This window comes from Oncorhynchus clarkii, chromosome 6 (assembly GCF_045791955.1).
Source record: "Oncorhynchus clarkii lewisi isolate Uvic-CL-2024 chromosome 6, UVic_Ocla_1.0, whole genome shotgun sequence".
Classification (NCBI taxonomy): domain Eukaryota; kingdom Metazoa; phylum Chordata; class Actinopteri; order Salmoniformes; family Salmonidae; genus Oncorhynchus; species Oncorhynchus clarkii.
Genome location: NC_092152.1, coordinates 32,011,164 through 32,038,370, shown reverse-complemented (window position 1 = coordinate 32,038,370; position 27,207 = coordinate 32,011,164). Strand labels below are relative to the sequence as shown.

The following is a 27,207-nucleotide window of genomic DNA, read 5'->3' as shown; positions in this document are numbered from 1 at the left end:
TTGGGCAGCCTGGCTCATTGCGAACTAATTTGCCAGAATTTTACGTAATTATGACATAACATTGAAGTTTGTGCAATGTAACAGCAATATTTAGACTTAGGGATGCCACCCGTTAGATAATATACGGAACGGTTCCGTATTTCACTGAAATAATTAACGTTTTGTTTTCGAAATTATAGTTTCCGGATTCGACCAGATTAATGACCTAAGGCTCGTATTTCTGTGTTTTGTTATAATTAAGTCACTTTCGTGCGTTTTGCCAGCAGTTCTTCGCTGTGCTTCAAGCATTGCGCTGTTTATGAATTCAAGCCTATCAACTCCCGAGATTAGGCTGCTGTAACCGATGTGAAATGCCTAGCTAGTTAGCGGGGTGTGCTCTGATAGCGTTTCAAACGTCACTCGCTCTGAGACTTGGCGTAGTTGTTCCCCTTGCTCTGCAAGGGCCGCGGCTTTTGTGGAGCGATGGGTAACGATGCATCGAGGGTGGCTGTTGTCGATGTGTTCCTGGTTCGAGCCCAGGTTTGGAGCAAGGAGAGGGATGGAAGCTATACTGTTACACTGGCAATACTAAAGTGCCTATAAGAACATCCAATAGTCCAAAAGTATATGAAATACAAATCGTATAGAGAGAAAGGGTCCTATAATTCCTATAATAACTACAACCTAAAACTTCTTACCTGGGAATATTGAAGACTCATGTTAAAAGGAACCACCAGCTTTCATTTGCACTTTTACTTTCTTCTCCAACACTTTGTTTTTCATTATTTAAACCAAATTGAACATGTTTCATTATTTATTTGAGGTTAAATTGATTTGATTGATATTAAGTTAAAATAAGTGTTCATTCAGTATTGTTGTAATTGTCATTATTACAAATAATTTTAAAAAGTCGGACGATTAATTGGTATCAGCTTTTTTTGGTCCTCCAATAATCGGGAATCGGTATCGGCGTTGAAAAATCATAATCGGTCGACCTCTAATGTTGATCCCATAAAGGAGCTCTCTCCTTCAGAGTGAATGGGAGTCTATGGGCGCTAGCTCAAAAACACGACATTAGCACGAATTTCGTCAACATAATGTAAGACATTGCAAAGATTTGCCGAGATATGAGATAATTAACTTGCTATCTGTAGTATCTTATAGCTTTGGAATTGTGACATTATGTACTTTCGAGGAAAATAGCCACGTTTCTCAACATATAGACTAACTTTGAGAAGGGATTGCGTGACGATGAGCTTATCAAGCGCGTGGCACAGCATGACAACGTGAGTGTGATTGGTCGACAGTCTGGTTGAGGCGTTATACATTCCTTCAGCCATTAGATTCCTATCTTTTTTCTATAATATCTTTGGCAAAGGCATCATGCAAGGCATCCTGGACTTATGAGGCAGACAATTAGGAAAAATGTGCTAGACCATCCATTAAATTACACATTTCTCGAGGTAGGAATATCACAAAAATATGATCAATGGCTCATTCGAGAAAAGACATCCGAGTTATGACATCAGTCAGTATTGAAATCTGACATGTATGATAGACGTTTTTGCAATCTAAAAGTCATATTCCTATTAACTTCCAGTGTAGTGAGAGCGACTTTATCACGGTGCTACTTTATACCAGCCGGATTTCTGCCTGTTTGAACGCCAATAACTCAGATACTCATGAAAACATGAAATGACCCAGGGAATCGATAGAACATCACTCAAAATGGGTGAACCTTTCCTTTACGTACTTTACACCACTGAACAGCATAGTGCTTGCTGAAATTGTATTACTCTCAAGATAGTATAGTACCTAATGAGATTGCTGGTGTCCTGTTTCCTCTAGCTTCCCAGACGTGATGATGCCAGCATACTCGAGGAACCGCTGGTCCTGTGTCTTCTTCATTGTCTACCTTTCCATTGAACTCTATTTCATCATGAACCTGGTACACACACACACACACACACACACACACACACACACACACACATGCTGTTGTTTCCTCCCTGTGTACCCTTTGGCCATGGTTTGATAGTGTGTTTGTGTTGCAGCTCCTGGCAGTGGTGTTCGATACGTTTAACGGTGTTGAGAAGATGAAGTTTAAATCTCTGATGCTCCACAAACGCTCCGCTATCGACCATGCCTTCCAACTGCTGGTCAGCAGACAGGTACATACACACACCCAGGTAGTGTCGGTAAGCTGTTGTAACTTATGTGTAACTGTTGCATTTCGTGCATGTGTGTTTGCTCCTTAGAGGCCAATGGGTCTGTCTCTGAAGCAGTTTGATGGTCTAATGCGTTTCTACAGACCCCGTATGTCTGCCAGAGACCGCTTCCTCACATACAAGGCCCTAAACACTGCAGGAGCACCCATGCTCAGGTAACACACACACACATAGTGTATGAGCACACACATACTATAAGTGTTGCTTTTTTTAAAGAGGTGTGTGTGATGTTCTGTTGCAGCCTAGATGACTTCTATAAATTCTATGAAGTAATTGGCCTCAAATGGAAGGTAAGCCTAACACACACACACACAAATACACAGTTCGCATATGTCTCTGTGTGGATTTACCTATATCTATTCTCCCCTATTTATTTGGACAATGAAGTAAACATTTTTACATTTGGCTTTATACTCCAGCATTTTGGATTTGAGATCAAATGTTTCAAATTAATTTCTCCTTTTATTCTGGGGTATTTTCATACATGCACTACATGACCAAAGGTACGTGGACACCTGCTCGTCAAACATCTCATTCCAAAATCATTGGCATTAATATGAAGTTGGTCCCCCCTTTGCTGCTATAACAGCCTCCACTCTTCTGGGAAGGCTTTCCACTAGATGTTGGAACATTGCTGCAGGGACTTGCGTCCATTCAGCCACAAGAGCATTAGTGTGGTCGGCACTGATTTTGGGTGATTTTGCCTGGCTCGCAGTCGGTGTTCCAATTCATCCTAAAGGTGTTCGATGGGGTTGAGGTCAGGGCACAAACTTGTTTTTCAACCACTCCACAAATTTCTTGTAAACAAACTATAGTTTTGTCAAGTTGGTTAGGACATCTACGTTGTGCCTGACACAAGTAATTTTTCCAAAAATTGTTTACAGACAGATTATTTCACTTATAATTCACTGTATCACAATTCCAGTGGGTCAGAAGTTTACATACACTAGGTTGACTGTGCCTTTAAACAGCTTGGGACATTCCAGAAAATTATGTCATGGCTTTAGAAGTGTCTGATAGGCTAATTGACATCATTTGAGTCAATTGGAGGTGTACCTGTGGATGTATTTCAAGGCCTACCTTCAAACTCAGTGCCTCATTGCTTGACATCATAGGAAAATGAAAATAAATCAGCCAAGACCTCAGGAAAAAAAATTGTAGACCTCCACAAGTCTGGTTCATCCTTGGGAGTAATTTAAAAACACCTGAAGGTACCACGTTCATCTGTACAAACATCTGTACAAACAATAGTATGCAAGTATAAACACCATAGGACCAGGGAGGAGACGCGTTCTGTCTCCTAGAGATGAACGTACTTTGGTGCGAAAAGTGCAAATCAATCCCAGAACAACAGTAAAGGACCTTGTGAAGATGCTGGAGGATACGGGTACAAAAGTATCTATATCCACAGTAAAATGAGTCCTATATCGACACAACCTGAAAGGCCACTCATTAAGGAAGAAGCCAATGCTCCAAAACCGACATAAAAAAGCCAGACTACAGTTTGCAACTGCACATGGGGACAAAGATCATACTTTTTGGAGCAATGTCCTGTGGTCTGATGAAACAAAAATAGAACTGTTTGGCCATAATGACCATCGTTATGTTTGGAAGAAAAAGGGGGAGGCTTGCAAGCCGAAGAACACCATCCCAACCATGAAGCACGGTGATGACAGCATCATGTTGTGGGGGTGCTTTGCTGCAGGAGGGACCGGTGCACTTCACAGACTAGATGGCATCATGAGGGAGGAAAGTTATGTGGATATATTGTAGCAACATCTCAAGACATCAGTCAGAAAGTTAAAGCTTGGTCACAAATGGGTCTTCCAAATGAACAATGACCCCAAGCATACTTCCAAAGTTGTGACAAAATGGCTTAAGGACAACAAAGTTAAGGTATTGGAGTGGCCATCACAAAGCCCTGACCTCAGTCCCATAGAAAATGTGTGGGCAGAACTGAAAAAGCTTGTGCGAGCAAGGAGGCCTCCAAACCTGACTCAGTTACACCAGCTCTGTCAGGAGGAATGGGCCAAAATTCACCCAACTTATTGTGGGAAGCTTGTGGAAGGCTACCCGAAATGTTTGACCCAAGTTAAACCATTTTAAAGGCAATGCTACCGATACTAATTGAGTGTATGTAAACTTCTAACCCACTGGGAATGTGATGAAAGAAATCAAAGCTGAAATAAATCATTCTCTCTACTATTATTCTGACATTTCACATTCTTAAAATAAAGTGGTGAACCTAACTCACCGAAGACAGGGAATTTTTACCAGGATTAAATGTCAGGAATTGTGAAAAACTGAGTTTAAATGTATTTGGCTAAGGTGTATGTAAACTTCCACCTCCAACTGTATGTACGAAACATTTGGTCTCCAATCCAAAATGCTGGAATATAGAGCCAAGTGAAAAGTTTTAGCTCCATTGTCCAAATAAATATGTAGGGGAGTGTGTATATATATATATATGTAAATATGTGCCTGCGTGCGTGTGATTGTACTCTGTAGGCACGACGGAGCGGGGAACACTGGTTTGATGATCTTCCACACACTACTTTTCTTATCTTCAAAGGTGACTTTCCCTTCTTTCTTCCATCGCATCCACTGCTGTGGTCCTCTCCTCTTATCTGAGGTGACTCAGACTGACTGACCTCCTTCTGTTAATGTCTCTACCAGGCATCAACCTGCTGGTCAAGTCTAAAGCCTTCCAGTACACCATGTGTAAGTGGACATCCATTATTAGTAGTATTAGCTATAGTACTATCATCTGGGTTGTAAACCTAGGACCAAACTTAACTCTTGGACAGGACTAACCCTAGGACACATTTAACTCTCCTCTCTCTCCTCTGTAGATGTGGTGGTGGCCGTCAACGGAGTGTGGATCCTCGTAGAAACCTACATGTTGAATAGTAACTAAACCTATTCCCAGACTATTAAGTACTTTTAATGCAGATTCCCTATTTTGCATGATTTTTAATTCAGGACTAGGCTTAATCTGGGTCCAGGAAATCGTCCCTAAGTGTCAAGTAGAGGCCAACAAGTTGAACAGTAAGGTTGTTTCTGATCTCTGTCCCCTCCCTCTACAGGTGGATTCTCCTCGTCCAGAATAGTCCCCTGGAGCTACATTGTCTTCCTCACCAGTAAGATCACGCACATACAGATACACCAAGAGCCACATCCTTTTCGTCACTAGTGAGAACACACATTTTTACTCCGCTCGCTCTCTTTTTCTCTGTCTCGCTCTTTTTCAATCTCTAGTCTATGGGGTGGAGGTGTTGTTGAAGGTAACAGGCATGGGACCGTTGGCCTACTTCAGCTCCGGCTGGAACCTGTGAGTACTGACCATTAAACCCTTAATAAAGCCTTAACCCTAACCCTCAACCCTTAACTTGTCCAATGTGTTTATTCAGTAGCATAACAGCCATCAGTGTCTCTGTGTTCGCCTAACCAGGTTTGACTTCTTTGTGACGGTGTTTGCCTTTCTGGGCTTGATTGCTCTGGCCTTCGACATGGAGCCCTTCTACTTCATTGTGGTGCTCAGACCACTGCAGCTACTCAGGTGGGTTACCACGACAACACGCACGTATGTTGTCAGCGGGGCAATTTGTTTGTGTGGGTATTTTGTTTAGGTGCATATATGTGTGTTACCGGTATGTAGATTCATAAATATTGTGTTGATCATCACGTCTATTAGGTTGTAAGTGTGTGTGTGTGTGTGTGTGTACTCTCTCTTAGGTTGTTTAAGATAAAGCAGAGGTATCGTAACGTGTTGGACACCATGTTTGAACTCTTCCCGAGGATGGCAAGGTAACAACTTTTCCCGATAACGATAACCCACCATATTTACATACAACACATGTACAGTTGAAGTCTGAAGTTTACATGCATTTAGGTTGGAGTCATTAAAACTCATTTTTAAACCACTCCATACATTTCTTGTTAACAAACTATAGTTTTGTCAAGTCGGTTAGGACATCTACTTTGTGCCTGACACAAGTAATATTTCCAACAATTGTTTACATACAGATTATTTCACTGTATCACAATTCCAGTGGGTCAGAAGTTTACATGCACTAAGTTGACTGTGCCTTTAAACAGCTTGGAAAATTCCAGAAAATAATGTCATGGCTTTAGAAGCTTCTGATAGGCTAATTGACAACATTTGAGTCAATTGGAGATGTACCTGTGGATGTATTTCAAGGCCTACCTTCAAACTCAGAGCCTCTTTGATTGACATGGGAAAATGAAAAGAAATCAGCCAAGACCTCAGAAAAAAATTGTAGACCTAGTCTGGTTCATCCTTGGGAGCAATTTCCAAACGCCTGAAGGTATGTTCATCTCTACAAACAATAGTATGCAAGTCTAAACACCATGGGACCACGCAGCCGTCATACCGCTCAGGAAGGAAGTTCCAAAGTTGTGGCAAAATGGCTTAAGGACAACAAAGTCAAGGTATTGGAGTGGCCATCACAAAGCCCTGACCTCAATCCTATAGAGAATGTGTGGGCAGAACTGAAAAAGCGTGTGCGAGCAAGGATGCCTAGAAACCTGACTCAGTTACACCAGCTCTGTCAGGAGGAATGGGCCAAAATTCACCCAACTTATTGTGGGAAGCTTGTGGAAGGCTACCTGAAACGTTTGACCCAAGTTAAACAATTTAAAGGCAATGCTTCCAAATACTAATTGAGTGTATGTACACTTCTGACACACTGGGAATGTGATGAAAGAAATAAAAGCTCAAATAAATCTTTCTCTCTACTATTATTCTGACATTTCACATTCTTAAAATAAAGTGGTGATCCTAAAACAGGGAATTCTTACAAGGATTAAATGTCAGGAATTGTGAAAAAATGAGTTTAAATGTATTTGGCTAAGGTGCATGTGAACTTTCACCTTCAACTCTATGAACCTTGTGTAAGAACCTACTTAATAAAAACGTGTATGTGTTCTCAGCCTGGGGCTGACATTGATCATCTTCTACTACTCCTTTGCCATTGTGGGGATGGAGTTCTTCGCTGATGTAGTTTACCCTAACTGCTGCAAGTGAGTCACGCATATACTCTCACACCCTAACCTGTCAGTCTAACCTGACACTTTGTTCGAAGCAGAGCCTACCACAGACTAAGAATACTAGAAAAGATATTGGTGCTCCAGTAATATGACGGCCATCTTGGTCAGGGTGGTTCACCTGGGTTTCAGTTTGTCTCTCTTCTATCTCTCGTTCTCACAGTACCAGTACAGTAGCAGATTCATACAGGCAGATCAATGTAACCATAGGCAATAGGACGGTGCTGGATGAGGGTTACTACTATCTCAACAACTTCGACAACATTCTCAGCAGCTTTGGTAAACACACACACAGTCGTCAATACTAGGCAGTTCCCTATATACTATTTCGTTATATAATAAACGGATAGATTTTGATGTGGGATTCAGCATCTCTCTCTCTCTCTCTGCAGTGACTCTGTTTGAGCTGACTGTGGTAAACAACTGGTACATCACCATGGTAAGACTCTTCCTTCTCACACTGTATGCTGCCTGTCACCTGTCTGATTAAACCTCTGCTGCTGCCTGACTGTCAAGCTTGTCCAAGTTACTGAGGTTGATTGACAGCTGCTGTCCCCTACCCAACAGGAAGGAGTGACCTCCATGACAACTCACTGGAGCCGCCTCTACTTCATGACCTTCTACATTGTCACCATGGTGAGAGTTGTGTGTGCGTGCGTGTGCGTGCGTGCGTGCGTGCGTGTGTGTGTGTGTGTGTGTGTGTGTGTGTGTGTGTGTGTGTGTGTAATTTTCTCTGTCCTCTCTAGGTGGTGATGACCATCATCGTTGCCTTCATCCTGGATGCGTTTGTGTTCCGTATGAACTACAGCCGGAAGAACAAAGAACCACTGTTAGATCCTGAGGGTAAGTGTGTGCATGCGTGCAATGAAAAATGTTAGTAAGATGAGAACGGTATAGTGTTTGAGATGTAACGATGGTGTGTTTGTGTGTTGTAGATGAGAACGGTATAGTGTTTGAGATGTAACAATGGTGTGTTTGTGTGTTGTAGATGAGAACGGTATAGTGTTTGAGATGTGTGTAACTATGTTGTGTTTGTGTGTTGTAGATGTGTGTTTGTGTGTTGTAGATGAGAACGGTATAGTGTTTGAGATGTGTGTAACGATGGTGTGTTTGTGTGTTGTAGAGGAGAACGGTATAGTGTTTGAGATGTGTGTTTGTGTGTTGTAGATGAGAACGGTATAGTGTTTGAGATGTGTGTAACGATGGTGTGTTTGTGTGTTGTAGATGAGAACAGTATAGTGTTTGAGATGTGTGTAACGATGGTGTGTTTGTGTGTTGTAGATGAGAACGGTATAGTGTTTGAGATGTGTGTAACGATGGTGTGTTTGTGTGTTGTAGAGGAGAACGGTATAGTGTTTGAGATGTGTGTAATGATGGTGTGTTTGTGTGTTGTAGATGAGAACAGTATTGTGTTTGAGATGTGTGTAACTATTTTGTGTGTTGTAGATGTGTGTTTGTGTGTTGTAGATGTTGTGTTTGTGTGTTGTAGATGTGTGTTTGTGTGTTGTAGATGTTGTGTTTGTGTGTTGTAGATGTTGTAGATGTGTGTTTGTGTGTTGTAGATGTGTGTTTGTGTGTTGTAGATGTGTGTTTGTGTGTTGTAGATGTTGTGTTTGTGTGTTGTAGATGTTGTAGATGTGTGTTTGTGTGTTGTAGATGTGTGTTTGTGTGTTGTAGATGTTGTGTTTGTGTGTTGTAGATGAGAACGGTATAGTGTTTGAGATGTGTGTAACGATGGTGTGTTTGTGTGTTGTAGATGAGAACGGTATAGTGTTTGAGATGTGTGTAACTATGTTGTGTTTGTGTGTTGTAGATGAGAACGGTATAGTGTTTGAGATGTGTGTAACGATGGTGTGTTTGTGTGTTGTAGATGAGAACGGTATAGTGTTTGAGATGTGTGTAACTATGTTGTGTTTGTGTGTTGTAGATGAGAACGGTATAGTGTTTGAGATGTGTGTAACTATGTTGTGTTTGTGTGGTGTAGATGTGTGTTTGTGTGTTGTAGATGAGAACGGTATAGTGTTTGAGATGTGTGTAACGATGGTGTGTTTGTGTGTTGTAGATGAGAACAGTATAGTGTTTGAGATGTGTGTTTGTGTGTTGTAGATGAGAACGGTATAGTGTTTGAGATGTGTGTAACTATGTTGTGTTTGTGTGTTGTAGATGAGAACGGTATAGTGTTTGAGATGTGTGTTTGTGTGTTGTAGATGAGAACGGTATAGTGTTTGAGATGTGTGTAACTATGTTGTGTTTGTGTGTTGTAGATGAGAACAGTATAGTGTTTGAGATGTGTGTTTGTGTGTTGTAGATGAGAACAGTATAGTGTTTGAGATGTGTGTTTGTGTGTTGTAGATGAGAACGGTATAGTGTTTGAGATGTGTGTAACTATGTTGTGTTTGTGTGTTGTAGAGGAGAACGGTATAGTGTTTGAGATGTGTGTAACTATGTTGTGTTTGTGTGTTGTAGATGAGAACGGTATAGTGTTTGAGATGTGTGTAACTATGTTGTGTTTGTGTGTTGTAGATGTGTGTTTGTGTGTTGTAGATGTGTGTTTGTGTGTTGTAGATGTTGTGTTTGTGTGTTGTAGATGTGTGTTTGTGTGTTGTAGATGAGAACGGTATAGTGTTTGAGATGTGTGTAACGATGGTGTGTTTGTGTGTTGTAGATGAGAACAGTATAGTGTTTGAGATGTGTGTTTGTGTGTTGTAGATGAGAACGGTATAGTGTTTGAGATGTGTGTAACTATGTTGTGTTTGTGTGTTGTAGATGAGAACGGTATAGTGTTTGAGATGTGTGTTTGTGTGTTGTAGATGAGAACGGTATAGTGTTTGAGATGTGTGTAACTATGTTGTGTTTGTGTGTTGTAGATGAGAACAGTATAGTGTTTGAGATGTGTGTTTGTGTGTTGTAGATGAGAACAGTATAGTGTTTGAGATGTGTGTTTGTGTGTTGTAGATGAGAACGGTATAGTGTTTGAGATGTGTGTAACTATGTTGTGTTTGTGTGTTGTAGAGGAGAACGGTATAGTGTTTGAGATGTGTGTAACTATGTTGTGTTTGTGTGTTGTAGATGAGAACGGTATAGTGTTTGAGATGTGTGTAACTATGTTGTGTTTGTGTGTTGTAGATGTGTGTTTGTGTGTTGTAGATGTGTGTTTGTGTGTTGTAGATGTTGTGTTTGTGTGTTGTAGATGTGTGTTTGTGTGTTGTAGATGTGTTTGTGTGTTGTAGATGTGTTTGTGTGTTGTAGATGTTGTGTTTGTGTGTTGTAGATGTTGTGTTGTAGATGAGAACGGTATAGTGTTTGAGATGTGTGTAACGATGGTGTGTTTGTGTGTTGTAGATGAGAACAGTATAGTGTTTGAGATGTGTGTTTGTGTGTTGTAGATGAGAATGGTATAGTGTTTGAGATGTGTGTAACTATGTTGTGTTTGTGTGTTGTAGATGAGAACGGTATAGTGTTTGAGATGTGTGTAACGATGGTGTGTTTGTGTGTTGTAGATGAGAACAGTATAGTGTTTGAGATGTGTGTTTGTGTGTTGTAGATGAGAATGGTATAGTGTTTGAGATGTGTGTAACTATGTTGTGTTTGTGTGTTGTAGATGAGAACGGTATAGTGTTTGAGATGTGTGTTTGTGTGTTGTAGATGAGAACGGTATAGTGTTTGAGATGTGTGTTTGTGTGTTGTAGATGAGAACGGTATAGTGTTTGAGATGTGTGTTTGTGTGTTGTAGATGAGAACGATATAGTGTTTGAGATGTGTGTTTGTGTGTTGTAGATGAGAACGGTATAGTGTTTGAGATGTGTGTTTGTGTGTTGTAGATGAGAACAGTATAGTGTTTGAGATGTGTGTTTGTGTGTTGTAGATGAGAATGGTATAGTGTTTGAGATGTGTGTAACTATGTTGTGTTTGTGTGTTGTAGATGAGAACGGTATAGTGTTTGAGATGTGTGTAACTATGTTGTGTTTGTGTGTTGTAGATGAGAACGGTATAGTGTTTGAGATGTGTGTTTGTGTGTTGTAGATGAGAACGGTATAGTGTTTGAGATGTGTGTTTGTGTGTTGTAGATGAGAACGGTATAGTGTTTGAGATGTGTGTAACTATGTTGTGTTTGTGTGTTGTAGAGGAGAACGGTATAGTGTTTGAGATGTGTGTTTGTGTGTTGTAGATGAGAACGGTATAGTGTTTGAGATGTGTGTAACGATAGTGTGTTTGTGTGTTGTAGAGGAGAACGGTATAGTGTTTGAGATGTGTGTAACTATGTTGTGTTTGTGTGTTGTAGATGTGTGTTTGTGTGTTGTAGATGTTGTGTTTGTGTGTTGTAGATGTTGTGTTTGTGTGTTGTAGATGTGTGTTTGTGTGTTGTAGATGTGTTTGTGTGTTGTAGATGTTGTGTTTGTGTGTTGTAGATGTTGTGTTGTAGATGAGAACGGTATAGTGTTTGAGATGTGTGTAACGATGGTGTGTTTGTGTGTTGTAGATGAGAACAGTATAGTGTTTGAGATGTGTGTTTGTGTGTTGTAGATGAGAATGGTATAGTGTTTGAGATGTGTGTAACTATGTTGTGTTTGTGTGTTGTAGATGAGAACGGTATAGTGTTTGAGATGTGTGTTTGTGTGTTGTAGATGAGAACGGTATAGTGTTTGAGATGTGTGTTTGTGTGTTGTAGATGAGAACGGTATAGTGTTTGAGATGTGTGTTTGTGTGTTGTAGATGAGAACGGTATAGTGTTTGAGATGTGTGTTTGTGTGTTGTAGATGAGAACGGTATAGTGTTTGAGATGTGTGTTTGTGTGTTGTAGATGAGAACGGTATAGTGTTTGAGATGTGTGTTTGTGTGTTGTAGATGAGAACGGTATAGTGTTTGAGATGTGTGTTTGTGTGTTGTAGATGAGAACGGTATAGTGTTTGAGGCAGAGGTGAGTCGTGACGAGGCGTTGGCTACTCTGGAGCTTTATAAGCAGACGTGCCCTGGACTCTCCTCACTCAACTCTCTACAGGGAGTTCTGGTGGCCATGGACCGCAGCGGGGTGAGAACACACACACAGACCTACACTCACAAATAGACAGACACACACACTCGCTCACACAGCTTCACAAACCTTCCCCGTCCTACACTCTCAAAATATAGACTGGTGTGTGTGTGTGTGTGTGTGTGTGTGTGTGTGTGTGTGTGTGTGTGTAGAGCTCGTTTCTGGTGTACCTGGGTCGGAGGTCGCGGACCAAGAGTGACCTCAGCATGAAGATGTATGAGGAAGAGATCCAGGTGAGCCTCATGCTGCCATGACAACCAGAATCCTGCTGACTGCTCAATGCTAGATTTGTCACTTTAAATAAGACTTTAGCTAACGTGACCTAGCTACAAAGGTGATGTTAATCTTGCCTTTTCTATCAGAGGAGGCTGGTGGGACGATTACTAGGAAGACAGGCTAAGTGTAAAGACTGGAATGGAATGAATGGACCAGTATCAAACATATACTTTGTTCCATTACAATGAGCAGATCCACCTATAGCGCCTCCTACCAGCTTCTTCTGCTGTCTAGCAAATTGGATTACAAATTTGTATATTTCTGATGTCAGCTGTCACAAGAAAAATTGTATGATTTAATGTGTTATTGGTGTGTGTACAGGAGTGGTATGCTGAGTACTCCAGAGAGAACCTATCCCAGTCAGACCGAAGCCTTGTAGAAAGAGAGCTGGAAATCCCTCCTCCCTGCCCTGACCCTGAACCTCAACCCAACTCACAAGGACCACTTAGTATTAACTAACACTCACTCACTGTTTCGCTCTCTCTCTCTTACACACACACACACACACACACAAACACACACACACCTCTTTAACTTCAGTCATCATGTCACAGAGCACTCTGTGAACTTAATGGTGATTGTCTTCCACAATGACAAGACCGAGAACCCCTCAAGTCTCTATGTCTGTCTCCTTCCCTTCTTCCCCCTCCTCCCATCCTGAGGAAGTGTACTCTAGCAGCTTGGTCGGACAGTTGTGATGTGGACAGATGTGATGGTGTCACTGAACTAGAGCCTGGATCCTGGACCTGTTGAGATGCAGCAGGGATTTATGTTGATATGAATCATGTTCTCTATCTGAATGGATCTGTGTTCAAACAGGTTTAACAGCTTTATCTAACCCCAACCCTGACAGGACCTTAGTCTGCTGATGCATTGACAGTCGAAGCAGAGCATCGATTTAGGGGTTAACGGGCAGGGTTTTTAAGGGTCAGAGTTAGGCCCTCTAGCTGTGAGACAGAGCTAATGTTCAAGGCCAACACCGGAGTACGAGGAGCCACTAGAATTTGGAATTTCACACTGCTCTTCTTCACTGCTCTGACCACAGAGAGGACACACGTCTGGACAGTGAAAGGACACATACCTGTAGGTGAATACCAGGCTGCCTGTAGATACGTACAAACTCACACGATCCCGCCCCGTCTGCCAGCACTAGGCTAAGCCCCCTCAACAGCCACTATGCCCACCCCCCCACCCAACACACACCTCAAACCCCTGCACATGTCCAGTAACCTACAGCTATATCTCCTAGCCAGCGTTTGAACAAACCTAAGAGAAGACTTTACTTTTATAACTTGTTATTCTGTAAGTGTATTATAATGTATTTGGTGTATTAAATGAGGAATCATTTAAATACATTGTTCACTTTGCCAAGTGTGTTTGTGTAGCTACCTTTTCTTTAAAGTGGCAGGGCTCAGACTAGCCCTGAGACATGGCTATAGACACCTATGGTATTTTAACCATCTTCTCTGTGTGGATGTTACAGGAAGGATTTTGGATGTTTTTATTTATATCTTAAACGGGTACAATACACAATAATCATCATCTCAGAACCTAGACATGAGTCTATGCATAAGTGCTTTTTACCCTGATATCACCTTCTTTAACACATACACACACAGCCCAGAGAGCTTCAACAAGAGAATCCTTTACCAAAGGTGCTTTTTATATGCAACAATTTCAACTGCAAATATCTATCAGGGACGATAATGTACTACCTCTATAGCTATCGTACATCTGTAGTAGTAAAATAATACAATTCCTTGATAAAAATGTATAACATTGTTTGATGCAACTGCATAAAGTAGCTTGTTTAGGGCCATCTTCAAATGATTTAAATAGCTGTGCCTTGCTGTTTCACGATTGGTTCCCCTTCTCAGAAGTTGGAACTACAGTGCCTTGCGAAAGTATTCGGCCCCCTTGAACTTTGCGACCTTTTGCCACATTTCAGGCTTCAAACATAAAGATATAAAACTGTATTTTTTTGTGAAGAATCAACAACAAGTGGGACACAATCATAAAGTGGAACGACATTTATTGGATATTTCAAACTTTTTTAACAAATCAAAAACTGAAAAATTGGGCGTGCAAAATTATTCAGCCCCCTTAAGTTAATACTTTGTAGTGCCACCTTTTGCTGCGATTACAGCTGTAAGTCGCTTGGGGTATGTCTCTCAGTTTTGCACATCTTTTCCCATTCCTCCTTGCAAAACAGCTCGAGCTCAGTGAGGTTGGATGGAGAGCATTTGTGAACAGCAGTTTTCAGTTCTTTCCACAGATTCTCGATTGGATTCAGGTCTGGACTTTGACTTGGCCATTCTAACACCTGGATATGTTTATTTTTGAACCATTCCATTGTAGATTTTGCTTTATGTTTTGGATCATTGTCTTGTTGGAAGACAAATCTCCATCCCAGTCTCAGGTCTTTTGCAGACTCCATCAGGTTTTCTTCCAGAATGGTCCTGTATTTGGCTCCATCCATCTTCCCACCATCTTCCCTGTCCCTGCTGAAGAAAAGCAGGCCCAAACCATGATGCTGCCACCACCATGTTTGACAGTGGGGATGGTGTGTTCAGCTGTGTTGCTTTTACGCCAAACATAACGTTTTGCATTGTTGCCAAAAAGTTCAATTTTGGTTTCATCTGACCAGAGCACCTTCTTCCACATGTTTGGTGTCTCCCAGGTGGCTTGTGGCAAACTTTAAACTGCACTTTTTATGGATATCTTTAAGAAATGGCTTTCTTGCCACTCTTCCATAAAGGCCAGATTTGTGCAATATACGACTGATTGTTGTCCTATGGACAGAGTCTCCCACCTCAGCTGTAGATCTCTGCAGTTCATCCAGAGTGATCATGGGCCTCTTGGCTGCATCTCTGATCAGTCTTCTCCTTGTATGAGCTGAAAGTTTAGAGGGACGGCCAGGTCTTGGTAGATTTGCAGTGGTCTGATACTCCTTCCATTTCAATATTATCGCTTGCACAGTGCTCCTTGGGATGTTTAAAGCTTGGGAAATCTTTTTGTATCCAAATCCGGCTTTAAACTTCTTCACAACAGTATCTCGGACCTGCCTGGTGTGTTCCTTGTTCTTCATGATGCTCTCTGCGCTTTTAACGGACCTCTGAGACTATCACAGTGCAGGTGCATTTATACGGAGACTTGATTACACACAGGTGGATTGTATTTATCATCATTAGTCATTTAGGTCAACATTGGATCATTCAGAGATCCTCACTGAACTTCTGGAGAGAGTTTGCTGCACTGAAAGTAAAGGGGCTGAATAATTTTGCACGCCCAATTTTTCAGTTTTTGATTTGTTAAAAAAGTTTGAAATATCCAATAAATGTCGTTCCACTTAATGATTGTGTCCCACTTGTTGTTGATTCTTCACAAAAAAATATTATTTTATATCTTTATGTTTGAAGCCTGAAATGTGGCAAAAGGTCGCAAAATTCAAGGAGGCCGAATACTTTTGCAAGGCACTGTATATACAGTGGGGCAAAAAAGTATTTAGTCAGCCACTAATCGTGCAAGTTCTCCCACTTAAAAAGATGAGAGAGGCCTGTAATTTATCATAGGTATACTTCAACTATGACAGACAAAATGAGAAAGAAAATCCAGAAAATCACATTGTAGGATTTTTAATGAATTTATTTGCAAATGATGGTGGAAAATAAGTATTTGGTCAATAACAAAAGTTTATCTCAATACTTTGTTATATACCCTTTGTTGGCAATGACAGAGGTCAAACGTTTTCTGTAAGTCTTCACAAGGTTTTCACACACTGTTGCTGGTATTTTGGCCCATTCCTCCATGCAGATCTCCTCTAGATCAGTGATGTTTTGGGGCTGTTGCTGGGCAACACAGACTTTCAACTCGCTCCAAAGATTTTCTATGGGGTTGAGATCTGGAGACTGGCTAGGCCACTCCAGGACCTTGAAATGCTTCTTACGAAGCCACTCCTTCGTTGCCCGGGCGGTGTATTTGGGATCATTGTCATGCTGAAAGACCCAGCCACATTTCATTTTCAATGCCCTTGCTGATGGAAGGTTTTCACTCAAATCTTACGATACATGGCCCCATTCATTCTTTCCTTTACACGGATCAGTCGTCCTGGTCCCTTTGCAGAAAAACAGCCCCAAAGCATGATGTTTCCACTCCCATGCTTTACATTAGGTATGGTGTTCTTTGGATGCAGCTCAGCATTCTTTATACTCCAAACACGACAGGTTGAGTTTTTACCAAAAAGTTATATTTTGGTTTCATCTGACCATATGACATTTTCCCAATCTTCTTCTGGATCATCCAAATACTCTCTAGCAAACTTCAGACGGGCCTGGACATGTACTGGCTTAAGCAGGGGGACACGTCTGGCACTGCAGGATTTGAGTCTCTGGCGGCGTAGTGTGTTACTGATGGTAGGCTTTGTTACTTTGGTCCCAGCTCTCTGCAGGTCATTCACTAGGTCCCTCCGTGTGGTTCTGGGATTGTTGCTCACCGGTCTTGTGATCATTTTGTCCCCAAGGGGTGAGATCTTGCGTGGAGCCCCAGATCGAGGGAGATTATCAGTGGTCTTATATGTCTTCCATTTCCTAATAATTGCTCCCACAGTTGATTTCTTCAAACCAAGCTGCTTACCTATTGCAGATTCAGTCTTCCCAGCCTGGTGCAGGTCTACAATTTTGTTTCTGGTGTCCTTTGACAGCTCTTTGGTCTTGGCCATAGTGGAGTTTGGAGTGTGACTGTTTGAGGTTGTGGACAGGTGTCTTTTATACTGATAAGTTCAAACAGGTGCCATTAATACAGGTAACGAGTGGAGGACAGAGGAACTTCTTAAATAAGAAGTTACAGGTCTGTGAGAGCCAGAAATCTTGCTTGTTTGTAGGTGACCAAATACTTATTTTCCACCATAATTTGCAAATAAATTCATAAAAAATCCTACAATGTGATTTTCTGTATTTTTTTTCTCATTTTGTGTCATAGTTGAAGTGTACCTATGATGAAAATTACAGGCCTCTCTCATCTTTTTAAGTGGGATTTTTTTGCCCCACTGTAGGTGTTTCTAAGCCATATTATTTAATATTCAGTAGGAAATCAAAATGATCGATAATGTGTTGCAAATAGCATTTTATTTTTTTTAAAAGAAGGGGGAAAAAAAGTATATTTTCCCAATTGGTAGTTTAGTCTTGTCTCATCGCTGTAACTCCCGTACGGACTCAGGAGAGGCGAAGAACAGTGCGTCCTCTGAAACACGACCAAACTGCACTGTTTCTTGACACAATGCCCACTTAACCCGGAAGCCATCCACACCAATACGTCAGAGGAAACACTACACCTGGCGACCTTCTCTGTGTGCACTGCGCCCGTCCTGCCACAGGAGTCACTGGTGCGCGGTGGGACAAGGACATCCCTGCCAATTGTGCGCCGCCCCATGGGTCTCTCGGGTTGTGGCCGACTGCGAAAGAAACTGGACTCGAACCCAGAATCTCTAGTGGCACAGGTAGCACTGCGATGCACCACTGTGTCACTCGGGAGGCCCACAAAAGAGCACATTTTATACAATTGACTCACAACCAGTCCAGACAGCAGTTTCTCACTACGAGACACTACATTCACATTGATTTAAAGGAGAAAATTCCCATAAAGTGCTACTGCATCTTTTTTTCATTTTTTTACTCCTTGTCAGTACATGGGTTACTTTAAAACTGTGTGTTACTGTTATTTCTGTATATGTGTGTAATTGTTTTGTGTGGACCCCAGTAAGAGAAGCTGGTCCTTATGTAACAGCTAATGGCGATCTAAATATAAAAAAATATAGTCAGTGTAAACAGACAAAAGTTAAATCACAGTCTGATTGGTTCCAACTCCGTTAAGGCACAGTGTGATTGGCTGTGACTCCATCTCTCCCAGGAAGAGGAAAGTCTCTCAGGTCTCGAACCCGTCTGGTCAGTATTCACAGGTGGCTCTATCAGACTTGTCCAAACCATCTCGTACAGGCTTCAGATTCGGATAAAGCCGAACTCTGTGAGCAGCGCAACCAGGAGGAAGACTGCATAGAAGAGCAGGAGGAAGATTCCATAGGCCCGGCCCAGGTGGAAACAACGCAGAGGAACTAGGATGAAGGAGAAGACCAGAGAGAGACCCAGAGAACCTGCTAGAACCCAGGTCAACAAACCCTCTGGTTCCAACTGGGTGGTGTAAAGGGGTGGGGGTTAGAGCGAGAGGGGGGGTGGAGAAAATAAATTAGAAACTAACCTTTGGCACATTTTAACACACAAATAAAATCAAGCTGTTGCAAGAGGGGAGTACCAGTCCAATTCAATTCTCTGGTCACTACCTCTACAAAATGCTTATTTCAGACAGTTACAAACAGCTTATATACAGTACCAGTCAAAAGTTTGGACACACCTACTCATTCAAGGGTTTTTCTTTATTTGTATTTTCTACATTGTAGAATAATAGTGAATACATCAAAACTATGAAATAACACATATGGAATCATGTAGTAACCAAAAAAAGTGTAAAACAAATCAAAATATATTTTATATTTGAGATTCTTCAAAGTAGACACCCTTTGCCTTGACAGCTTTGCGCACTCTTGGCATTCTCTCAACCAGCTGCATGAGGTAGTCACCTGAAATGCATTTCAATTAACAGGTGTGCCTTGTTAAAAGTTAGTGGAATTTCTTACTTTCCTTAAGGCACTTGAGCCAAACAGTTGTGTTGTGACAAGGTAGAGGTGGTATACAGAAGATAGCCCTATTTGGTAACACATTATGGCAAGAAAAAAATCAAATAAGCAAAGAGAAACGACAGTCGATCATTACTTTAAGACCTGAAGGTCAGACAATCTGGAAAATTTGAGGACAGCCACAGGAAAGGAAGACCCAGAGTTGCCTCTGCTGCAGAGGACAAGTTCATTAGTTACCAGCCTCAGAAATTGCAGCCCAAATAAATGCTTCAGAGTTCAAGTAACAGACACATCTCAACATCCGATGACCTGGCCTCCACAATCACCCTACCTCAACCCAAATGAAATGGTTTGGGATGAGTTTGACCGAAGAGTGAATGAAAAGCAGCCAACAACTGCTCAGCATATGTGGAAAATCCTTCTAGACTGGAAAAGCATTCCAGGTGAAGCTGGTTGAGAAAATTCCAAGAGTGTGCAAAACTGTCATCAAGGCAAATGGTGGCTACTTTGAAGAATCTAAAATATATTTTGATTAGTTTAACACTTTTTTGGTTACAACATGATTCCATATGTGTTATTTCATAGTTTTGATGTCTTCACTATTGTTCTACAATGTAGAAAATATTAAAATGAAAGAAAACCCCTTAAATGGGTAGGTGTGTCCAAACTTTTGACTGGTACTGTGTATATATACACTGAACAAGAATATAACAAAAATAAAAGCAATATGTAATGTTTGTCCAATGTTTCATGAGCTGAACTAAAAGATCCCAACATTTTTTCATGCGTACTAATTTTGCTCACATTTTTTTGCACAAATTTGTTTACATCCCTGTTACTGAACATTTCTCCTTTGCCAAGATAATCCATCCACCTGACAGGTGTGGTATCATGAATCTGATTAAACAGCATGATCATTACATGGTGCACCTTGTGCAGGGGACAATAAAAAGCCACTAAAATGTCCAGTTTTGTCACAAACCACAATGCCACAGATATTTCAAGTTTTGAGGGAGTGTGCAATCGACATGCTGACTCCAGGAATGTCCACCAGAGCTGTTGCCAGAGACTTTAATGTTAATTTCTCTACCATAAGCCGCCCCTGACGTTGTTTTAGGGAATTTGGCCAACCGGCCTCAACCGCAGACCACGTGTATGGCGGCGTGTGGGCGAGCGGTTTGCTGATGTATACATTGTGAACAGGGTGCTTGATGGTGGGGTTATGGTATGGGCAGACAACGAACATAATTGCATTTTATTGATGGTCATTTGAATGCACAGAGATACTGTGACGAGATCCTGAGGCCCATTGCCATGCCATTCATCCGCCGCCATCACCTCATGTTCACAGGATGTTCGTGGCACCTTAATTGGGGAATGGGCTCGTGGTAATGACTGGTGCGGAATCAGTGGAATGGTATCCATTTGCTCCCTTCTGGCCATTATTATGTGCCGTTCTCCCCTCAGCAGCCTCCACTGCTCATGTTTCAGCATGATAATGCACGGCTCCATGTCCCAAGGATCTGTACACAATTCCTGGAAGCTGAAAATGTCCCAGTTCTTCCATGGCCTGCATACTCATTAGACATGTCAGCCATTGAGCATGTTTGGGATGCTCTGGGTCGGCGTGTACGACAGCGTGTTCCAGTTCCTACCAATGTCCAGCAACTTCACACAGCCATTGAATAGGAGTGGGACAACATTCCACAATCAACAGCCTGATCAACTCTACACGAATGAGATGTGTCGTGCTGCATGAGGCAAATGGTGATCACACCAGATACTGACAGTTTTTTTTAAAGGTATCTGTGACCAACAGATGCATATCTGTATTCCCAGTCATTTGAAATCCATAGATTAGGGCCTAATGAATTTATTTCAATTTACTGATTTCCTTATATGAACTGTAACTCAGTCAAATATTAGAAATTGTTGCATGTTGCGTTTATATTTTTGTTCATATATGAGGTGAATGGTACTGAAGCTAAGAGCAGACGTACCGTCACCACTGGCTCGTTGTTAAACATCTGTATCAGACAGCCAATGCCCACTCCAATCAGCATGTCTGAAAGGAACATGATCAAGGGCAGAAACATGATGCACAAATGACTGCATGGACCTACACGTAGCAGACACACACGCACTCGCTTTTAACTTGCACAAACACACATCCAGCAGACACACACACACTCGCTTTTAACTTGTACAAACACACATCCAGCAGACACACACACACTCGCTTTTAACTTGCACAAACACACATCCAGCAGACACACACACACTCGCTTTTAACTTGTACAAACACACATCCAGCAGACACACACGCACTCGCTTTTAACTTGTGCAAACACACATCCAGCAGACACACACACACTCGCTTTTAACTTGCACAAACACATCCAGCAGACACACACACACTCGCTTTTAACTTGTACAAACACACATCCAGCAGACACACACGCACTCGCTTTTAACTTGCACAAACACACATCCAGCAGACACACACACACTCGCTTTTAACTTGTACAAACACACATCCAGCAGACACACACACACTCGCTTTTAAGTTGCACAGCAGACACACAAAAGGATACTAAAGATGATTCCCCCAAAGCAGGCTGATAATGCCATCCGTGGGTAGCCCTGGCGAGCGATGGTGATGTCAGAAAAACAATCTAGGAACCGAAACAAACAGATTCAACACCACAATAAGTAAGCAGTCTGTTTGTTTTTGTATATCTTTTGTATATTTAGTAGGTAAGGGCAGCGGTAACCGCAGTGTGTGTGTGTCTCACCCCCAATGCTATTTCCCCAGGCCAGCAGTGTGAGACCCAGTAAATTGTTGGAAAGACTAAGGACCACACCGAGCATGTGCAGGATACTGACCACCTCCGAGGCTGCAGCACTGATCCACATCGCACTCACCACAAAGCCCAACAGAGAGAACACCTATTGAAAAAAAAAACACACATTATACAAACACCACAACACCTAGCAGAAACAAAAACAGCGACAGAGTGAACGAATGAGTCTGTGTGTCTTACTAAGTGGTATGCCGGTGGCTGGTCGTTAGAAGTGGTGAGGAAGACTATGGCGGAGAGGAAGAGGCCAAAGAGCAACGTCAACGCCCAGACAGGAAACTGACCCTCGATCAGATACAAACCGTCTATAGAGAGAGAACACCAGTCAGTTAACACACTTCCTCTGGAGAGGAATAGAGATGAAGGTTCTTTGACCCCACACAGGCATGCAGACTCACACTCTCCGGAGCTGAAGGTGAGAACACAAACCAGCGGCGCAGTGATCAGGTGGAGGCAGTTTAATGGTCTTCTCCAGTTCCTGTCTTCTTTGTCAGGATCCACCACTGGAACAGTCAGCAGCAGCAGCAACTCCAGTGGCATCTATGGGGGGAACTGCAGCTCAGCAACCACTCGCACTCAAACACACACTGATGCTCCTGTCAAGCTCTAGCTCTGTTTCCAACCCTTATCCATTCCCCTTACCTTACCCTTAACCCTAATTCCTACAGATCTGCAAATGAAAAGTGCAAAGACACACATTCAGATCTGCAACCAGCAAATCGCACACATACATTCATGCACACACACCTTCAGTATTTTCACAGTCCTCCAGCGCCAGGTCTTCCTCCTCCAGGTCCTGCTGTCCACCGGGTTTAGAGAATTCAGCAGGATGGAACTGGTCGACTCACAGTAGGGAAGCAGGGGACGGTACTCACTGTCTATACACGCACACACACACACACTCGACTGAATTGGTTCTCGTAGCACACCCCAGAGGTATAACTTAGTGGAATGTGCACAGTGACTGTGGTTGTTACCATAGCCCTCCTGGATGCTGCCATTAGATAAAAGAGGAGCCTGGTCTGACTCAGATGTCTGGAGCTCTGCAGAGAGAATCAACTGTCAGACACACAGGGTGTAGGTGTGTGTATGTGTGTGTTAGTTCTGCTATACTTGTGGGGACCTAAAAATCCCCCAAAGTCCCCACAAGGTTAGTAAAACAAGGAAAATTCTCCCTCTGGGGAACATTTCCCACGTCCCCATGAGTACAAAGGCTATTTTAAGCTTATGGGATAGGTTAGGGTTAGGGCTACAGGTTAGGGTTAGCATTTGTGTTAGGGCTACAGTTATGGTAAGGGTTAGGCTTAAGGGTTTAGGGTTAGGGTAAATAGGACTTTGAATGGATAATACAGTTTAGGTCCCCACGTGGACATAAGAACATAATATGTGTGTGTGTGTGTCACCTGGTGCATGTGTTGAGCTCTGGATGGAACTTCTAGTTGCTGAGTGTTTCTGATGACTATAGATGTAGGCACTCACAATGACTGTTACCACATACACCACATACAGCCCAAGGTACCCTGCAGAGAGAAACACAGACAAACACTTATTCCACCCCAACCATCAGCGTGACTAGTCCTCCTACCTTCTGAAGTACATGGAACACAGTGTCTATGAATCAAGAAACGTCTGGTGTTGTTTAGCTCCCAGGGTAACGTTGAATGTGGTCTGTCTGTCTGTCTGTCTGTCTGTCTGTGTACCTAGTGTCTCTCCCAGTGATATAGTTCCTCTGTAGAGGATGATGAAGGTCCAGAAGACTGCAGCCATGTAGAAGATGACATCCCGCAGGAAGGGGCGGGACGCTACAGTGAAGGGTTTGACCAATGACACAGACCCGGCGACCACCGTGGTTACAAAGATACCCGCTCCTATGAACGAAGGGAGCGAGGGATTAAACTCTGTGTGTGTTTACGGAACAGTGCACCTATAGCCAGGCAGTGTGTGTGCATGTACCAAACAGTGCACCTATAGCCAGGCAGTGTGTGTGCATGTACCAAACAGTGCACCTATAGCCAGGCAGTGTGTGTGTGTGCATGTACCAAACAGTGCTCCTATAGCCAGGCAGTGTGTGTGTGTGCATGTACCAAACAGTGCTCCTATAGCCAGGCAGTGTGTGTGTGTGCATGTACCAAACAGTGCTCCTATAGCCAGGCAGTGTGTGTGTGTGCATGTACCAAACAGTGCTCCTATAGCCAGGCAGTGTGTGTGTGTGCATGTACCAAACAGTGCTCCTATAGCCAGGCCAGCGGTGTGTGGACGGGAGAAGGCCACAGTGGCACTGAAGACATCTGGAGCTCCGTTTCCTAGCGCCAGGAACGTCACACCCTGACACATACATTTAGGGAAAACACTTCTGGTACTGGAGTAGAGTTTGTCCATGAGTATGTGTGTCTGTGTGTAACAATGGTGATTATTTAAGCACATTTGAAGCAAACTGCATGGAAATATGTTGTTTGTGTGTGTGTGTGTGTGTGTGTGTGTGTGTGTGTGTGTGTGTGTGTGTGTGTGTGTGTGTGTGTGTGTGTGTGTGTGTGTGTGTGTGTGTGTGTGTGTGTGTGTGGAGAGAGAGAGAGAGAGAGGCCTGTAGAAGGATACAGCCACGTTGTGTGTGAGTCGAAGGCTGGAGGAGATGGCTGAGAGGTTGGGACAGAAGCTGCAGAGAGAATAAACACAAAGATACACCTTCAAACAAACAATAGCTAACATAGAACACACCCTGACAGAGTCCAAACACCGTCCAAATATTTCTGTGCCGTTTACTTTCAATCAAACACTGCTCTGTTCATTGGTTGATACCACTGCTTCTGCTTTCACTGTTCAAACACAAAGAGCAGCTGCTTTGTCTGTGATACATGTGATCAATCACATGACCTGATCACAAATGTTAGAGGTGAACAGAAACACTGCAACTCTTATCTCCCTGAGAGGAAAACAAAAGACACACACACCTTAACCATGACACACTTATCTCCAGTGGTCAAGGGACTACTGGATGTAATGCTGGAGATACTACTGTTGTAACTGCAGTCAGCGGAACACAATTACAAACAATACCTATCTCTTTACAGTCAGTGTACAGGTAGCGAGAGAGAGTGTTACAAAACTCATGTTCAGTAAAGATATGTTGGAAACAGAACATGTGAGAGAAACTTACAACTTTGACGCAGTCAGTCCGAGAACTATGAACAAGATTAACAACCAGATAATCTGTAGAGAGGTGGGGAAAGAGATTAGTTAGATTTGTTTTCTGACATGGCTGAAATGTCAGTGTTTATAAAATAACTTTCATATCGACAAGCAGGTATTGAGTCTCTTTCTCCCCCCAAAAATCACTGGTATATACGACTAGGTTTATGGGGTAGTGTAAAGTGTGCAGTATTGAGCCTATGAGGTGAATACAGTATGGGCCTATGGGGAGTAAGTAACCCAGACTAACTCAGCTCTGTGAGAAGAAGTCCTGAATTAAACCCTGACTCATGAGTTTTACTGCATGGCTCAGTTTGAGGAAGCTCTACTCAGAACAAGGGGAAGTGGCAGCTTTTATTCGTGTTCATGATACTAGCCCCGATTGAGGTTGCTTCAGATTCCTTATTTGAATGCATGTAGGTAATTCTGATTAAGAACACTTGCTAATGACAAATTTGTGTATAAAGCCTGTAATAACGCATGTAATAATGGTCTGCACACGCGAGCAGACACACACACACAGTGTGCTTACGCAGAGTGTGATAGTGAGGGGTGTTAGGTTGGGTGGTAGTAGACAGAAGGCCATCTTGAGGTAGTTGATGAAGCTGTCTTCCATACTGCAGTCTGGAGTGGCCTTCACAAACGCACATCGATCAGCAGCACTCAGGTTCATCACAATGTCACACTGAAAGACACACACACAAATACTTAATTACTACATCACACTGGAAGAGAGGGGAAGCTTTCAAATAAATACATCGTCATCAATGATCTACTGCACTGAGCAGAACACACTTGTACGGAGAAGAAAATAAAAAGTATGAAATGAATGCACTCACTACTGTAAATCGCTCTGGGTAAGCGCGTCTGCTAAATGACTAAAATATCAAATGTTAACGTAAAATATAACAATGTGGTTGATGTCATGTGTTATTTCATTGCAGTGCAGATGAAGGAAATGAGAGAAGGATTTAAAACACTCGAAAAATAATATCAAATTGAACTTAAAGCAAAAAGGTTGCCCTCACATACAGCGGTCACGAGACCAGATACAACATGCGCATGCATGCATGCCTACTTGAATAGTTGGCCAGTTGTGTAGCTATTGCTCAACACCATTTAAACGTGACAAATCAGATGAACAAGATTTTTTTCAGAAGAAAAAATAGCAATTTCAGGGTGCATCTGTCGGGAAAATTGAATTACAAAGCTTGAGATTCAAGGTTGAAATCTAATTAGTTACCAGACTAACCTCGTCTGTGTTTCCCTGACGTAACATCACGAAGTGTGTGTCCACCATGGTCCCCATAGAGAGCAGGTCAGCACCGTCGGCGGATCGGTCTGGAGACGGAACTATCCCGGTCCCAGAATCACCGGAGCCCAAAACATGGCGACAGTGACACCACAACTGCAGCAACACGGATATAAATACAACCCGAGATGTCATATTTTACTCCGTCCAGGAAATACATCCATTCCGATTCCTTGCCACATCAGACTGGTGGGAGGTGGGTTTGGTGGTTTGGATTAGACCTGAGAATAGAATACTGGAGAATTGAAAGTGTTCCTTGTTGCTGTAAACTAAATGTTGCAGTGACAGCTGGAAGGCACCCTGATCAGCAATAATTCATAACAGAGCTTGCTTGACCAACCCTTTGTGACAGCCAACTCTTTATGTTGTAAGCTACTCGCTACAAATAAGCGCGGAAAGCTCGTTTTTTTCTAGTTGTTGACATTATATCAGTTCTAGTTTTCAAAAACGTCCGTGAACAATATGTACCAAAACGTCTGACTCGCGGTCACTCCTCCAAGGGTACGTCATCAGTTAGACTAAACTCTGACGTCCAAATATAAACCCATCCCACTATTTTAATGAGGAGCCGTCCAGACAGA

General features: G+C 42.4%; 2 protein-coding genes across 5 annotated transcripts in view; one reads left to right on the top strand and one right to left on the bottom strand.

Moving 5' to 3' along the window:
• The window catches only part of LOC139410989 (two pore channel protein 1-like), a 28,326-nt gene extending 14,386 nt beyond the window's left edge, over window positions 1–13,940 (top strand). For all 3 annotated transcript variants that reach the window (XM_071156747.1, XM_071156745.1, XM_071156748.1), the window contains exons 9-27: window positions 1,828–1,927; window positions 2,034–2,150; window positions 2,238–2,362; window positions 2,449–2,497; window positions 4,716–4,779; window positions 4,884–4,928; window positions 5,060–5,116; window positions 5,294–5,347; window positions 5,466–5,538; window positions 5,659–5,766; window positions 5,943–6,014; window positions 7,161–7,250; window positions 7,438–7,553; window positions 7,667–7,713; window positions 7,842–7,910; window positions 8,021–8,117; window positions 12,164–12,303; window positions 12,459–12,539; window positions 12,904–13,940. In XM_071156747.1, coding sequence (XP_071012848.1) covers window positions 1,828–1,927; window positions 2,034–2,150; window positions 2,238–2,362; window positions 2,449–2,497; window positions 4,716–4,779; window positions 4,884–4,928; window positions 5,060–5,116; window positions 5,294–5,347; window positions 5,466–5,538; window positions 5,659–5,766; window positions 5,943–6,014; window positions 7,161–7,250; window positions 7,438–7,553; window positions 7,667–7,713; window positions 7,842–7,910; window positions 8,021–8,117; window positions 12,164–12,303; window positions 12,459–12,539; window positions 12,904–13,041 — 1,642 coding nt within the window. In that variant the 3' untranslated portion in view covers window positions 13,042–13,940. The remainder of the gene's footprint in view (window positions 1–1,827; window positions 1,928–2,033; window positions 2,151–2,237; window positions 2,363–2,448; window positions 2,498–4,715; window positions 4,780–4,883; window positions 4,929–5,059; window positions 5,117–5,293; window positions 5,348–5,465; window positions 5,539–5,658; window positions 5,767–5,942; window positions 6,015–7,160; window positions 7,251–7,437; window positions 7,554–7,666; window positions 7,714–7,841; window positions 7,911–8,020; window positions 8,118–12,163; window positions 12,304–12,458; window positions 12,540–12,903) is intronic.
• A 3,746-nt stretch (window positions 13,941–17,686) lies between these two features.
• Window positions 17,687–27,130, bottom strand: LOC139410988 (mitochondrial sodium/calcium exchanger protein-like). 2 transcript variants are annotated; one of them, XM_071156744.1, is made up of 15 exons: window positions 26,567–27,130; window positions 25,847–25,999; window positions 25,283–25,335; window positions 24,724–24,781; window positions 24,348–24,453; window positions 23,829–23,996; window positions 23,532–23,648; window positions 23,106–23,171; window positions 22,876–23,006; window positions 22,527–22,668; window positions 22,312–22,433; window positions 22,063–22,216; window positions 21,862–21,942; window positions 21,268–21,332; window positions 17,687–18,764 (listed from the first exon to the last, which is right to left on the bottom strand). In XM_071156744.1, the coding sequence occupies exons 1-15, from the start codon at window positions 26,759–26,761 to the stop codon at window positions 18,576–18,578; spliced, it is 1,800 nt and encodes a 599-aa protein (XP_071012845.1). In that variant the 5' UTR covers window positions 26,762–27,130; the 3' UTR covers window positions 17,687–18,575. The 2 variants fall into 2 exon arrangements, with proteins under 2 accessions (XP_071012845.1, XP_071012844.1); XM_071156743.1 differs by having other exon boundaries at window positions 22,876–23,171.
• Between the last annotated feature and the right edge of the window lie 77 nt (window positions 27,131–27,207).